Here is a 14,737-nt window from a genome sequence, read left to right on the forward strand (position 1 = left end):
TGTTATGAAGAAGATTGAATTCATCTTTACTGTGTAGAGTGCAGTGAAAGAGGCAGCTATTATTCAAGGTGCTGCAGCATGTTCTTTGTATTATCTGAACTGCCTGGTCATAAGTGGGTGTTCTGTGATTATGATAGCAATGTATAACAATGACACAAAATTAATGGTTGATGTAGTAAGCAACTGATATCAAAACAGACTTGGAGACTAAAAAAGTGTCATGATTCATTTTAACCAGCAGTAATCATAGCAAGATAGTGCTACCTATTGTTTACCCTTACCCAACTTCAAAAAAAACACATTAGCTGACATCCCTCTTATTCATCAATTCTATAGTTCCTTCAGGAACAAATATTTTGTGCACTGAAAAAGCCTGTGCCAACTCTTGAGCAACACTGGTGGCCACAAATCCAAGTGCTACTTGATCCACACCAGTTTTTCAGCACCTTGTATAGCTGTCTCCTCCCATGAACCCCACCCCAGAATGCTCATGGGCCTATGCTTTCCAAACAGTTGATTGAGGGAGGAGTTGCTAGCTGCGCCTTGCCTTGAGCATCACAAAGAAAGAGAAAAGTGGTTACACGGTAGCAGGGAAACATACCATCATACAGAGTGGCATGTCTGAAGGAGCCATGATGTAAAATGTGTTTTCCATTTGGCACATGCTTACACAAATTTTTGAGTACCATATGCCATGGAGAATCACATACCTCCTCCAAATATATGCAGCCAAATGAATTGATCACACATCTGCAGTCCCAGCCACTGGAGGAGAGAAAAGTTGGATGATCTGGCATACAAACAGCAAGTAACAAACAGTACACAAGAAAAACCTGAAATAATATACTGAGTAGAAGTGATTTATGTCCAGTATTTTGTATCTTTTATCGATACTTGAAATTGTGGAGAAAAAAACAAACAACATTTGAGAAATTGAAGTATAGTATTTGCAGGAATTTTGATTTTGTTGTTTGCAGGTTCACTCAAAGGTGTGTGCATATGACTGTATAAACTAGAGTAGAGGGAAATAAGTGAAGCGTCAGGAAATATCTTATGAAGACAAGTTCAGACTATTATTAGGGGAAAAAAGACATCACTTTTTTATTTTCTGTATTTTGCCTTGAAGTAGTATGTGAATGAAAGCTCAAACTAAAAAGTTGTCACTTCAGAGGAAGTGCCAGTGGGAAAAAGAGGGAGGCAGTACTTCAAAGGAGTCTGGATTTCATTTTCTATCTTTTCAATTTTAGGAGACAAGAGATGATAATAGTAATAATCCTGAACTCTGTGATTTTGGCAAAATTGAGAATATAAAAACTCAAGAGTAGTGCTAGTGAAATTAGAAGAAATATTTTTTACATGCTGAAATGTGTCGTTTGGCAAGAGAGCTAAATTCCCCCACTAGAAGGTCTGATTGCTAATGTGATATATGTAAGCATGTAAAAAAATTGAGGTGACAAAGAAACTAACAGCAAATTTAAATAGATTCAAGCTACTCTTCATCACGGTGAATGAACTGATTATCTAGGGGCCAACTGACACTGTATGCTATTTTCCCTGATATTAGGTTTACATAATGCCTGCAGCTTAGATGAATTTCTTCCACCTTGTATAACTACCGGCTCCCAGTACACCAAAAAAACACACCAGTCCTTTCAGATGTGGGGTTTCAGCATTGCTCAGTTTCAGAACCTCACTCCCTATTTGTCTGCCTCATGAGACTTCAAATTGCAACTGCCTTTTGTAGGGGATTGTCTTCTACTTTCAGTTGGTCTTTCATAATGACTTCTATTGACCTTGTCTGACTAAAATCCTAGCAGGGTTATATCAGATAGTTATATTAGTCTCAATTCAGCCACATCCTGTTAGCATAAGAGACAAGACTGGTGGTGTTCCCAAATACCCGTTTGCTGGAAATTTTTGTGAATAAAGTAGTTATTTCACACATGTGTATATATATATATACACATCCCTTTCTCTAGACCTGAGATAGGTGCATGCGACCTCACAATATAGATCATCAGACTGTCAAGGTGACCAGTCCCTGAGCAGGTGAGGATTCATGGCAGATCTCTGATATACTTTCCTCCTTACCTGCTGAGTGATATTCCTACTGATGCCTCTGACCTGCTGGTAGAAGCAGCCACTGTCTAGCACATGGCACATGGCACATGGCACATGGCACAAGAAAAATCCTCCCTACATGCTGTGGTGATACATAAAGAAGTTTGTGATGAGTATCTTGCAATTAATCATGAATCTCATTTTAAGTATGTTTGAGTAAATAGTTCCTCTTCCTTCACTGTCTTTTCTGCTTCTCTGTGAAATGACTCTCAGTGACTACTGCTCCTTTTGCAATTCCATTCTTCACATGGGACAAAAGAGTACAGTTTAGAGTCATGTGGGCGTTCAATAACTTTTCTAGCTCTTTTATTTTCCCCTTTTTAAATGCCACAGTCAGGCCCAGAGAGCGAGGCTCTCCTACGCTTTGTGTGAGCATCAAAAGTGGGTTTTATTTTATTGCCTTAAGTTAATTCTTACAGCCTGTTTTCACACTGGCAATGAAATGACAGCAGGAGTGAGGTGAGAGTAAGTGATAATGTCTTGGCATTCGGCACTTAAAATGAACGTGTGCTTGTGAAATTCTGAGTCATTAATTCTTTTTCCAGGCAGCCATGTGGCATAGCCATGCACTTGAGCACGGTGATGGATTTTAGATTAGAGAAAAAAACGCAAGTAACAAACACTTTATTGTGGAGGGAGGAAAGGGAGGCTTTCTTTTTTTTGACATGGCCATAATAAAAAGTGAAAGATAAACTTGCAAATTTGGGGTTTTTACAGTTACTTTTGTCATATAGCAGTCTTAAGAACATAAAATGCCCCAAATGATGTTCCTTTTAGGAAATTTTTTCTCTAAGACTTGCATGGAAGCTGCATGGAACAACATAAAACAGGCTCTGAAAAATGACATTTTAAAGTGGAACATAATTGAGAAACACCTGTTTCCATTTCCTTTGTCCCTCAGAGAGTACTGCAATCTACTTCAGGTGTAGTGAGACTGAAATTACAGTGGTGTGATACTGTAAGGTGTTTTATGGAATTAAGAGACTACATCACCTAAAACCCTGAGATGCATAAGAAAAAGCAGAATCCAGTCATAGCCTTTGAGAGATTTCAAAGCAGCAAAACAAGTTTATTCCAAAGAAAAACAAATAATCCATCCACTTTAGTCCTCCCCTGTGAATATTATCATAAGAAACAACTTCTTCCATGCATATTACTACAGCCTGCAATTTAAGATGAACAATCACTCAATCCATACAATAGCTTGTATAGTAAGGAGAAAACCAAACCATGTTTGAAAATAAAATGAAAACTCAACAATCAGGGTGTATTTTCATTTTTCAGACTTCATCAGGTTTGTGTTGTCCCAAAGTGCTGTAATAGCCTGATTCTCTCTTATAACAAAGTACATTAGAAGTAACTACCATTTAATCCATCAAAATCACTCTCCTTGTAGTGGCATAGCGGGTGGCAGGGCAGTGTTATTTCTCCCAGATGTGATTGCTAATCAATGTACAGTTGTTCACTTCACCACTCAACTAAATAAAGTTCTACAGCAGAGGGAAACATGAAATTTTAAACTTCTTCTCAGCTTTTAGCCCAGCAATAGCATACACCTTAAGAGTCAAAATTCCACCCACAGCAATATTTTGAATTCATATCAAAATATTTCATATGCTGTTGAAATGAATTGGGCTGATAAAGACCAATCTTTGTCTTTCAGTTAATACTTTTCTGTTATATATTATTAACTTAAAACTCCTGCAGTATAATGCCCTTTTTCACCCACGAAAAATTAAGAGTGATTTTAGTGATTTTGGTTTTTGAACATGTTTTTCTACTTACTTGTACTGTCACTGCTGGGAAGTTATGCCTGGAACCTTAATTCATATAACTGATCATCTCCAAAACAAGCAGTCAAGAAGAGAGGAAACTGAAATCTCCACCGTTCTACCAGTTACACCTCTGTGAGATTTGCTTCTTTCAAATTTTTGTGTGGTATCTCTGCTGCAATTGACTTATACCTTCTCAGTAAGGCTATCTGGGTGAAATTGACAATGTCGTCTCATATGTATTGCATATCCTTGTGCATGGTGACTAAATACCTGGAAATAATTGTTATGTACATATCACATTGCATGTTTGTGTACAGTTGCCATGTAAGAAGAAGCTTTTTATTGCTTTTAGTCTATGTTCCTCCTATTTTTGGATTTTTTTTATTCTGAATATATATAAGTAATTAAACTTCTTAAGTAGTAACTTTTATATTTAAAAGTATTTTTTCAGATTTGTTTTTTGTTTTTTCTTTTTTCTAATGCACTTCACAACGTTTTTAATGTTCCTAACCTCCCTTTGCTATTCTTCCAGATGTAAGATGCTTTTTTAGGTCAAAATCCCCTAATTCCACATGCAGGAATACCTGGGGACTAATGAAGCCGTCTGAACTGAACTTCTAGGCATTTAGGCATGTAGGACTAGTCTACTGCTGGCTGCATTCTCCTTTTCAAGCTCACTTTTTGTTTCATGTTTTGTTTCCTGAATCCTACAATTGTACTTCATTTGGATTTTCAGTCTGATTTTAGCAAAATCAGATGTATACTTAAGCATTCCTTTTGTTGTTTGGAAATAAGAATCCTTTCATTCTATGTGGAAATTACATTGCTGTCCTGCAGAGAAGAGCAGTGTTAGTCTTGAGTCAGTCTGATATGAGGCAGGGTTGCAGATTTCTGGACATTATTCACCATTTACAATTTTGTGAACATTTTTCACCTAGTTGATCTGTGTTTGATTTATGTGTTATTCAGTCTCTGACCAAATCAAAAATGCTTTGGTTATGCAGTTGCGTCATTGTCAGATAATATTAATAGAGAGGATTTTAGACTACCAACTGAATGGTTCTGTTAATATATTTATTATACCATACATTTATTTATTTTCTTTCTTTTTTTTTCTTTTTTCTTTTAATAGAACTGGTACTGCTCACCTGTGTGAGCTACAGAGGATCTTAGGTTGCTGTTAAAAAGGATATATTTTTTTCATTTATATTTATGCAGTGCTGGAATAAATTGCTGGATTGATAGTCATACAAATTTAAATAAATTGTCTATTAGTTGAAGGAAAATACAGGGAAGTTTATGTGTCCCTATTACCTCATAGTGGCTCTGCAGAGAGATACCTTAACACTGAGTCAGTGTAGATTCATCCTAATTGAATAAGGTACTTGAGGTGAGAGTATAACCTTCTTAGTCTCCATGCATAGCTGAAGATGAGACACAGGCTGCTATGGCGAACAATTCAGATCTCAGTTGACCTTAATTGCTTTAATTGCCTAGAGAAAACCATCATGGTCTTTTCTATTTCTCTGTAGAGACTCAGCAGTGACTGTACACTTGGGTACACACTAAGTTTCTCAGCAGTAAGTTAGAGAAGTAACAACTCTTACTCCTACTGTAACCAGCCTTCCCAGGATTATAGGCTGCTCTGGCAGCTTTCAAATTATTTATTCTCCAGCTGTCCACATCCCTGTTTTCTGCTCTTTGTTTCACTTCTGCTTCATCCACTTAAGAGTCACAGAACTGTAATATGTTCCAGGTTGAGAGGGACCTCAAGAGGGCTCTAGTCCAATGCTGTGCTCTAATTAGCATAAACTATAAGATCAAGCAGGCTGTCCAGGACTTTAGCTCCTTCAGTCTTGAAACTCGCCAAGGACCCAAACTATATGGGCCGCCTCTTCTGCTGCTTAGCTGCTCTCAGCATGAAAACGTTCTCCATATGTCAAATCAGAACCACCCCTGATTTATTTTATGAACATTGTCTCTCTTAATTTATATTCTTTTTGTTTGTCATGCGCCTTTTAAAAATCATGGCTCTGTTATTTGGTAAACTCTTCTAAGTAGCTGGAAGACTTTTGCTAGGCACACCCAAAATCTTCTCTTTTTCAATTTGAGCAGGCCCAGCTCCTCCAGCTTCTCACAGGACAGAGATCTGTTCCCCAGCCAACTCAGCGACACACCACTGGACTCAGCCAGCTTCACTTATGTCTTTCCTGTATTGGAGTGGATGTGGTATTCACAACTGGGCATGGTAGCCCAGATGTGCTCTAACGGTTGCTGGGTAAAAGATAATAATATTATCTCTTTGTGTTCTTGAAAAATATTACAATTAAGAAACCAAGAAAAGCATGAAGCAAATCTGGAACATATTTAGTTTCTTTTATATCTGAAGGAAATATGTTCTAATCTGCGTCAAGAACTCTGTGGTAAGCCCTGTCACCCTTAACCTAAGAAATCTTTCCCTGAAAAAGTCAGCACGTTTTCTGCCTTTGGTGTTTTTTTTTTTGTTTTTTGTTTTTGCTCTTATTCCACAAAGATTCATAATGCCTGGAAAAAAAACCTTTTTAAACTTGCAGTGTGAAGAACAAAGAAAAGATTAATAAAATTTTAAAAAAAGCAAAGTAAACCAAAATGAAAAGAAAATCAGCAACTGACTCACCACGGAATGTTTTTGCTCAAAGTATCTTATCCAAAGCATAATATAATTCTGTAGCTTGAGGTAGATGAATAACAACAATACTTGGGGTTAAGCTAATTAGGATAAAGTTCATGTGTGGGTTTGCACATCCCAAGTGCTGGAAGAGATGCAACTGTATTCTTTCTTTGAATTTTCTTGTAGGCTTGTAATTTGGAAAAGTCTTGTTAAGAGGGTTATAGCACTTTACAGTAGATAGGGAATTCACTGCCAGAGAGAGTGTGTTGGATTTTCTTAGATAAGAGCTCTGCCAGAGGGGCAGGAACCAGAGATCACAGACTGTGGAAAACACAGAGATCACAAGGATTGTTGGGTATCAAATAAGCCATTCTAGGGTTGTGTGCTCTCAATAAACTACTGTCCAGACCCCTTTCACTCTTCTTACACATGCTTGCTGGCTTTGGGATAGCTTACGAACATCCCACTCTGCCTCCTGTATCTTCTGTACCTTAGTACAGAATTAGAGATACCTCCTGTATCTCCTGTACCTTAGTACAGAATTAGAGATACCTCCTGTATCTCTAATATCTCCTGTATAGAGAATTAGATTAGAGATACCTCCTGTATCTTCTGTACCTTATGAATATCCTTAGTTGAACTGAAACATAAATGATTCTATCATCCTCATAAGGAACACAGGGCTGAGGACCCAGGTTTTTTTCTGCACGATAATACTGTGCACCTCTTTATACTTGTATGGAACTGCTGAATCATAGCCTCAACCTCTGATTGACCACCTGAGGTGAGCAATGAGTCAGCCCTGGGAGCACAGGTAGGTAATTCACGTGTGCTGCTGGAAGGGGTGGAGCTTCTGGCTGCACCTCTCCTAGACCCATTTAAGAGCTGACTACCAGTAGGGAAGGATCTCTTTTGGAAATTGCTCCTCTTGCAGTTTTCTCAGTGAGCCCAGGACAAGGGTAAGCTTTCCATCTATTCTTCTTTGGTGTGATAACCTGTTTAGCCTAACTTCCTGTATATTTCTTAATTATAACATCTGTATGTTCATTGATTATATAACATTGAAGTCTTGTTTTAGATTAAAAAAAAAAATCTTCCTTTATTAGATCTCACTACTTCTATCCTTCTTTTATCATTTTCATCCTCCACTTTCCCCTTATTTCCATGTTCTCCTGTATGGCTTTTGTTTTGATCTGTTTCTTTTCATATTGCTGGTGTTATGCTGCTGCACTGCTGCCCTATCTATCACTCGTTCCCATAACTGATGGCTTTATCATTGAGTTCAGAAACCCTTGTAACCTTCTCCAAGCTTCATCTTTTAAAATTAGTATGCTTCAGTGCTTGTGCACTTGTATTAGTAGGTTATGCTAGGGAATATTTAACACAACAACAGAAATTGCTGCCCACAGATATTTTGGGGGCATGCACTACAGTTGTTACATTGTTGATAAGAGTATTCTAAAGAGTAAGACTTAAATACAGTATTAAGAGAATGACTTTAACTAATGACCACCTCTTCCTACAGTACAACGTTATCGTGAACCAAATATTAGCAATAATGAATGAGACTTCAGAGATTGATAATGGTCAGTGGTTTAGTGAAAATACAAGCACACATATAATCATGACTGGTAGGTATGATGGTTTTATTCACTAAAGAGAATGGAGTTCAGCCCAGTTCTGGGCTCTCCAGTACTAGACAGTTGTGGACATGCTGGAGAAAGTCCAAAGAAGGTCATCAAAGATGAAGGGCTTGAAGCATGTCTCTTATGAGGTAAATCTGAGAGACTTGAGACTGTTTAGCCTGAAGAAGGCTCAGTGGGATCTTTTCAGATGTCTATAAATGCCTGAAGAGGGATGTGTAAAGAAGATGGAACCATACTCTTTCTCTTGGTACCCAACTACCAAGAAAAAAGGCAGTTGACTGAAGTTCTATCTGAACATCAGGATGTACTCAGGATGCACTTGTTTACTGTATGGATGGCTGAGCACTGGCACAGATTGCCCAGAGGGGCTGTGGAGTGTTGTCCTTGGAGATCTTCAAAATCTGTTGAACACAGTCCTGGACAACCTACTCTAGATGGTTCTATTTGAATGGGGGGGGGGGAGGGGGGGAAGGGGGGAAGGTTAGATTAGATGACTTCCCTCTTCTGACCTTAATTAATCTGTGATTCTGTGATCCTTCATTATTGTCCTAATATTGAGAGATTTTTAAGAAAATTTTTGTTCTTTACTACTTTTCTGGTAAAGCTAGTGAGGAATATATCATATAGTTGGAGTCAACTATTCAAACGTTGTATAATCTGAAACTTCTGAAGAGGAAAATGAGGCAAGACCATCAGGATAAAAGTGATTGCTGTTTTCACCTTTGGAGCAAGTATGTGAATGTCACAGTAGCCACCCACTAATGCTGATGTGAAATTACAGCTACAAAATGGGATGTCTAATAGCCAGTGATTAAGGAAAGTAACGACTTTTTTTTTTGTTGTATCATTCTATCACCAAGAAAAAAAAAAAATGCTTTCATGATGCCAGCACCTGGAGTAAGTGTCTGTTTGCAGGAAATAGAAAACTGAGTTGCTTAAAATAAATTATCTAACTTCTAAAATGTTTTTCTATCTTGTTTTGATATTCAAACAGTGGAAGCTCTACATTTGGGAACGCTGATGGCAGCACATGGTTATTTTTTTCCAATCTCAGACCATGTTCTAACACTAAAGGATGACGGCACATTTTATCGATTCCAGGTAAGTGTTTTTGAGATGTTCTTGACTTGTACAAAGGGAGGCACATGTTAAAGACCTCACACTAAGGTTTATAGTAAATTTTAACAATACTTTCTCTCTTATGTAACTCTTATGTAACCTAGTAAATGGTAGCAATTCCTCTTAAAGTTAAAAATGGTAGAAGGATTTAATTTAAAAAATGAAGACAATATCTTGTACTAAGATGATAATGACCTTTTAAGCCCCTAGATTCAGTAAATGTGATAATGAAAACTGTAGAAGAATTTTGAAAGTGTAGTAAAGGAAATGAAATTATCTTATAGACTATGATTCCTAAAATTGTCTTAGTTTAGAGGTGGAGGTTTTTTTCTTATTAAGCCTGTAGAAGAGATCTGATTAAAAATGAAGCGTAATGTAGATAGTCTTCCTTATGTGATGATTTCCATGTAGAATCAAAGAATCATAGAATCAAAATCCTTAGAGTTAGGAGGGACTGTCAGAGGTCATCTTGTGCAACTCCCATGCAAGGAACAGACATGCTGAAGTAAATCAGGAGCCTGATCCAGCCTTGCTTTGGAAGTCTCCAGGGACAAGGCATCAATTGCATCACAGGAGAACGTGTTCCAGTGCCTCACCACCCTCACTGTAAAAGTCTTTTTCCTTCTATCCAACCTAAGTCTACCCTCTTCAAGCTTGAAGTCATTTCCCCTTGTTCTATGACATCAGACCTTGCTAAAGAGTCTGTTCCCTTCTTTGCTGTACCTCCCCTTTAGATACTGAAAGGCCACTATCAGGTTACCTCAGAGCCTCGGTTACTTCTGCCGACTGTAGAGCCCCAGCTCTCTCAGCTTGTCCTTGTTGCTAATGGTGTTCCATTCCTTTGGTAATTTTTGTGGTCCTCACTCCAACAAGTCAATGTCTCTCCTGTATTGAGAACTCCACATCTGGATGGAGTCCTCCAGGTGAGGCCTCACCAGTGCAGAGTAGAGCGGGAGGATCACCTCTGTTGACCTGCTGGCCATGCATCTTTTGATGCAGCTCAGGATACAGCTGGCTTTGTGAGCTGTGAGGGCACACTGCTGGATCACATCCAGCTTCCCGTCCACTAGTACTCCCAGATCTTTTTTGGTAGGGCTGTGCTCAGTGCTTTCTTCCCCCAGCTTGTATTGGTAGAGAGGGTTGCCTCGACCCAGGTGCAAGATCTTACTCTTGGATATGTTGAACCTCATGAGGTTCACCTGGGCCCTCTGCTCAAGCCTGTTTAGGCTGTACTGGATGACATCCCATCCTTCTGGTGTGTTGACTGCACCCTGGATCTTGCTGTCATCAGCAAACTTGCTGAGGCTGCACTCAACTGCTCTGTCAGTGTCACTGAAGAAGATATTAAAGAGTATTGGTCTCAGCACTGATCCCTGTGGGGCACCACATTTTTAAATGAGAGGGTTGGCATATGGATGAAGGGGCTTACTGCTGAAGGAAAGGGGTTAATGTGGTTGTGAAGTAAGCAAAAAGTGGAAAGAAATCATGAAATAGATAAGGCTTCAGTTTCTGGCTCTTCCCCATAAGCAGTGGTCAGGAGGACAAAGTATCTGAGAATTTCCTTTGCAAAGAATAGGACAAATAGGGGTGCTGAGCATTGAATTCTGTATTGCTACTAGTGTAGTAATGTTTCAAGCATGAGAAAACATCACCTCTGCTAGCATGATATTTCTTTTGAAGGAAAGTGCAGGTGAATATTAGTTGCACTGTGGACAGCTGAGTATAAGAGTATAACTGAGCTATAAGTGTTCCCCATTCACTTCATTTTTAATGTTCCAAAGGATGACGCATTCACTCCTAACAGTAAAATTACTTCCAGTTTGTTTTAAACAAGCTACTGTTATATAAAAGAAGCTAAAAGCAGTAGCAATTGTGCTTTATTTGCACAAATGCCCTTCTACAGGCAAAACTATGCTTTTTCAGTTATTACTCTTGCAACCAGGGTGGCTGTAAAATTGTAGTTTTATCTTCTCTTTTAAACAATGTGGCTTTAGAAATAAACAATCATTCCTAATCATTCTTTTTACTTACTTTATTTTAATTGGGTCAGTTCCTGCTATAGGAACTATCCTGCAATTTAACTCAAAGGGGATAGACCTAAATATTATTTACCTTACATGGAAAGAGGTGAGCTTTTGTGTCAACAAAGCAAAGTGGAAGCTTAGGTTTAGTGATACTTTTTGAACCACTCTGAACGTAAGGCATATTGCCTTTGCATGTTATTTAAAGCTGGGGCCAAAGAAGGAATTGAATATCTACTACCTACCTTCCTGCACTCAAAGGCTAGTATGTATGAGGGGTTTAAATAAGAAAAGCAAGGTGCACCTTGGAAAGATCTTCTAGGGACCAGGCATTACCCACTGAGTGCATTTCATCACTATCCACATAGCTGATAATATGGCTGACCTGGTGAGGAATGCTTGATTTAACCTTTCAGCTGCTATGCTTCTGTAATTGCTTCCTGGGGAAAGAATGTTTTGGTTTTTTTTTTTTTTGGTTTTTTTTTTTTTTGGTTTTTTTTTTTTTTGGTTTTTTTTTTTTTTTGGTTTTTTTTTTTTTTGGTTTTTTTTTTTTTTGGTTTTTTTTTTTTTTGGTTTTTTTTTTTTTTGGTTTTTTTTTTTTTTTGGTTTTTTTTTTTTTGGTTTTTTTTTTTTGGTTTTTTTTTTTGGGGGGGGGTTGTTTTTGTTTTTTTGTGTGTGTGTTTTTTTGTGTTCTTGTGTGTTTTACAAACTACATACTCAGTATAGAGTCTTTCAACATTCATAATGAAAGTAGTGTTTTTTAATACTTTTTGTTTTTAAACCAACTCCTAGAATATTCAGGCTTTTGATAATCACACGTTTTTTAAGAGATTGAATTTTCAGAGATGAGGTTTAGGTTCTGTTATTTTATGACTTTTAAGTTTGGAGGCATACATAGGTGAGAACAAATGTGGAAATGGGAACAAAACTTTTTGTTGTGAAAGCTTGATTCTGGTGAAGATAGTAGCAAAATTCATAGTTTTGGCAAGATGGTTTCATCTGTGATATCTTCTGTTCTACCACTGTAACACTTTATTGATGAATACATTTAACTCTCCAACTTTGTTTTTCCTATATCTGTAGTGGAAATTATATATAGCAGTCATTGTAGGGATCTTTTAATATCTGTTGCAAAACAGTGTTACTGCCAACATCACTGAGTCACCCTGCTCAGCTAACCACCTCAGGACTCCGTCATAATCTGGTGTCTAAGTTATGTTTGAATATCTCAGCTCTCTAGCTATTGTCCACTGTCTTGTTGGATCATCTGTGCCTTGAGAGAAGCATTTTATTGGAAGTCAAGTTTTGAAATAAAAAAGAAGTTATCTTATCCACACTTGACAGATTTTGTTTGGAAATTGCAAGTGCAAGAACTAATTCGTTGTCTCTTCAGCACATATGCAGCATATGCAGGTGCAGTTGAGATTTCAAAGAGGGAAAAATCATTTCAAAACCATTTGTCTTCCTGACTGTTCTATCAGTGCCCTTTTTTCTCTTTTTTTAAATCTGCTCAGGCACCCTTTTACATCCTGTGATTCTTTGAGAAAAATCTTCTTTCTTTGAAGGTGATAAAACACTGAAACGGGCTGCCCAGAGAGGTTGTGGAGTTTTCTCTGGAGATCTGCCTGGATGCTTTCCTTTGTAACTGACTGTAGAGATTAGCAGGGAAGCTAGACAAGATGATCTCCAGAGGTCCATTCCAAGCCCTATGATTCTGTGAATTTTTTTTTTTTTTTTTTTTTTTTTTTTTTTTTGGTAATATGTGAAGTAAGCTTTATGGGTGATTTGAATATTCCTCCCATGTTCCAGTTACTGAATTAAAGAAAATGTCATGGAGTGGAGCAGCTTCAGAAACAACTCTTTTTATTACTATCAGCAATGGTAGCTGAAAGATGCTTAATGGTTTATTTCTGCAGTAATACAGTTTAATGCATAGAAATTAATCATGCTCTATAAAGGCTGACAGGCAACGCTAATTTTTCACAAGTTGCTGTTTCATTATTTCAAATATTATTATTGATTAATTTAACAGCAAAGCCAAAACAGATCTATTTGTTTTATCACAGGATGTCTCACCATGCATAACAGCCACTTCCAACAAATTGTTTTGCGTGGAATAGGCACTGTTATGAGATTTTGTTTCATGTGACTTTATTAAAAGGAGGATTATGGATTTCTGTGGTTCGTATTGGCTTATAAGTCTATACTTCAAGAGAAACAGAGTGCTCTTTTTTTTTTTTTTTTTTGAGTGCAAAACCAGTGCTCTGCCAATGGTCACGAAGAACCTTATGACAGCCTGTTCTGTTCAGAGTGCTTAACTGGTTCCACGGTAGCACATATTGTTCTTGGTAAGCCTCTTTTCTCTAGCTGCTTACTGGTTGCTTATTCAAATTGCAGATAAAGTTAAACAAAGTGCCTTATCAGTGCATACTGATAAAAACTGGCAGTGTTGTTTCTGCCTGCACTGATAAACAGTACTTGACTTTCTCCAAACTGTTCTACCACCCACCTTCCTTCCGGCTATAAGTGGGATGTCATGGCAAAATGACAAATGTTCCCTCTTTAATACTTGTTCATGACGAACTGCTTCACATTTCCTGCTGAGGAAAAGTAAAATTCCATCAGGTTTTCTACATTTCACAAAGAAAGCTAGTTGATATTTTATAATTTTGCCTTTGAAAATGGTCATGTGGTATAAAATATTGTAACTGAACATCTGAAACCCTCCTGGGGAAGGTGTTTGCCTATGCAGATTTCTGGATCTTGAGACAAGGTACATTGGTTGTGTAATGTTTGTATTATAGGAATATGTGGTACTTAATGGATGTTGTAATAATACTACAGTGTACTCTGAATATAATTTGTAAGAAATAGTTAAACCAATCTTTGTTAGCATTCCCCAGGTACAGATAAGTTCATTTATGTGGGCAAAGTCTCCTTGCATGGCTGTAGGGCTGTTTTAGTAGATCAGAGAGAGCAGCCAGCTTTCCTCTTTGCACACACTTCCTCTTCTCATTCCTAACCTCATTCCTTGAGACCAGAGATCTTTCTATTGATATTTTCTTACTTCCTAATCTTTCTTTGTTGAGTAAGGTAAAAGCATTGTCACATAGTCTTCATAGATACACTCTCCAGCAAATTCTTCTATGGAGTTATTAGATATCTTGATTGTGAAACTATGTAAAGACTTCTGGAACAGAAGAGAAAAATGGGAACTCTTCCCTTATGTTATAGAAGTGGAGGAAAGTAGCCATGGGTTATGTGCATGAACTGAAAAACATAAGATGTAAGGGACAAAGTAATACTCCAGACGTCTGTTGTGTTTTCTTGATGTTTGGTTGCTTGTTTGTGTGTGTGTGTGTGTGTGTGTGTGTGTGTGTGTGTGTGTTTGTGTTGGGTTTTTTT

The 14,737-nt window shown here is 37.7% G+C and overlaps 1 protein-coding gene across 13 annotated transcripts in view; it reads left to right on the forward strand.

The window, feature by feature from the left end:
• The window catches only part of RGS7 (regulator of G protein signaling 7), a gene marked incomplete at both ends in the record, with an annotated part of 229,393 nt that overhangs the window by 140,859 nt on the left and 73,797 nt on the right, over positions 1–14,737 (forward strand). For 10 of the 13 annotated variants that reach the window (XM_079550167.1, XM_079550168.1, XM_079550170.1 and 7 more), the window contains one exon: positions 9,187–9,293. The exons of the other annotated variants lie outside the window; for them this stretch is intronic. In XM_079550167.1, the coding sequence (XP_079406293.1) occupies positions 9,187–9,293 (107 nt within the window). The remainder of the gene's footprint in view (positions 1–9,186; positions 9,294–14,737) is intronic. 13 annotated transcript variants of the gene reach the window in all.

The sequence above is a fragment of the Tetrao urogallus genome (genome assembly GCF_951394365.1).
Source record: "Tetrao urogallus genome assembly, chromosome: 2".
Lineage (NCBI taxonomy): Eukaryota > Metazoa > Chordata > Aves > Galliformes > Phasianidae > Tetrao > Tetrao urogallus.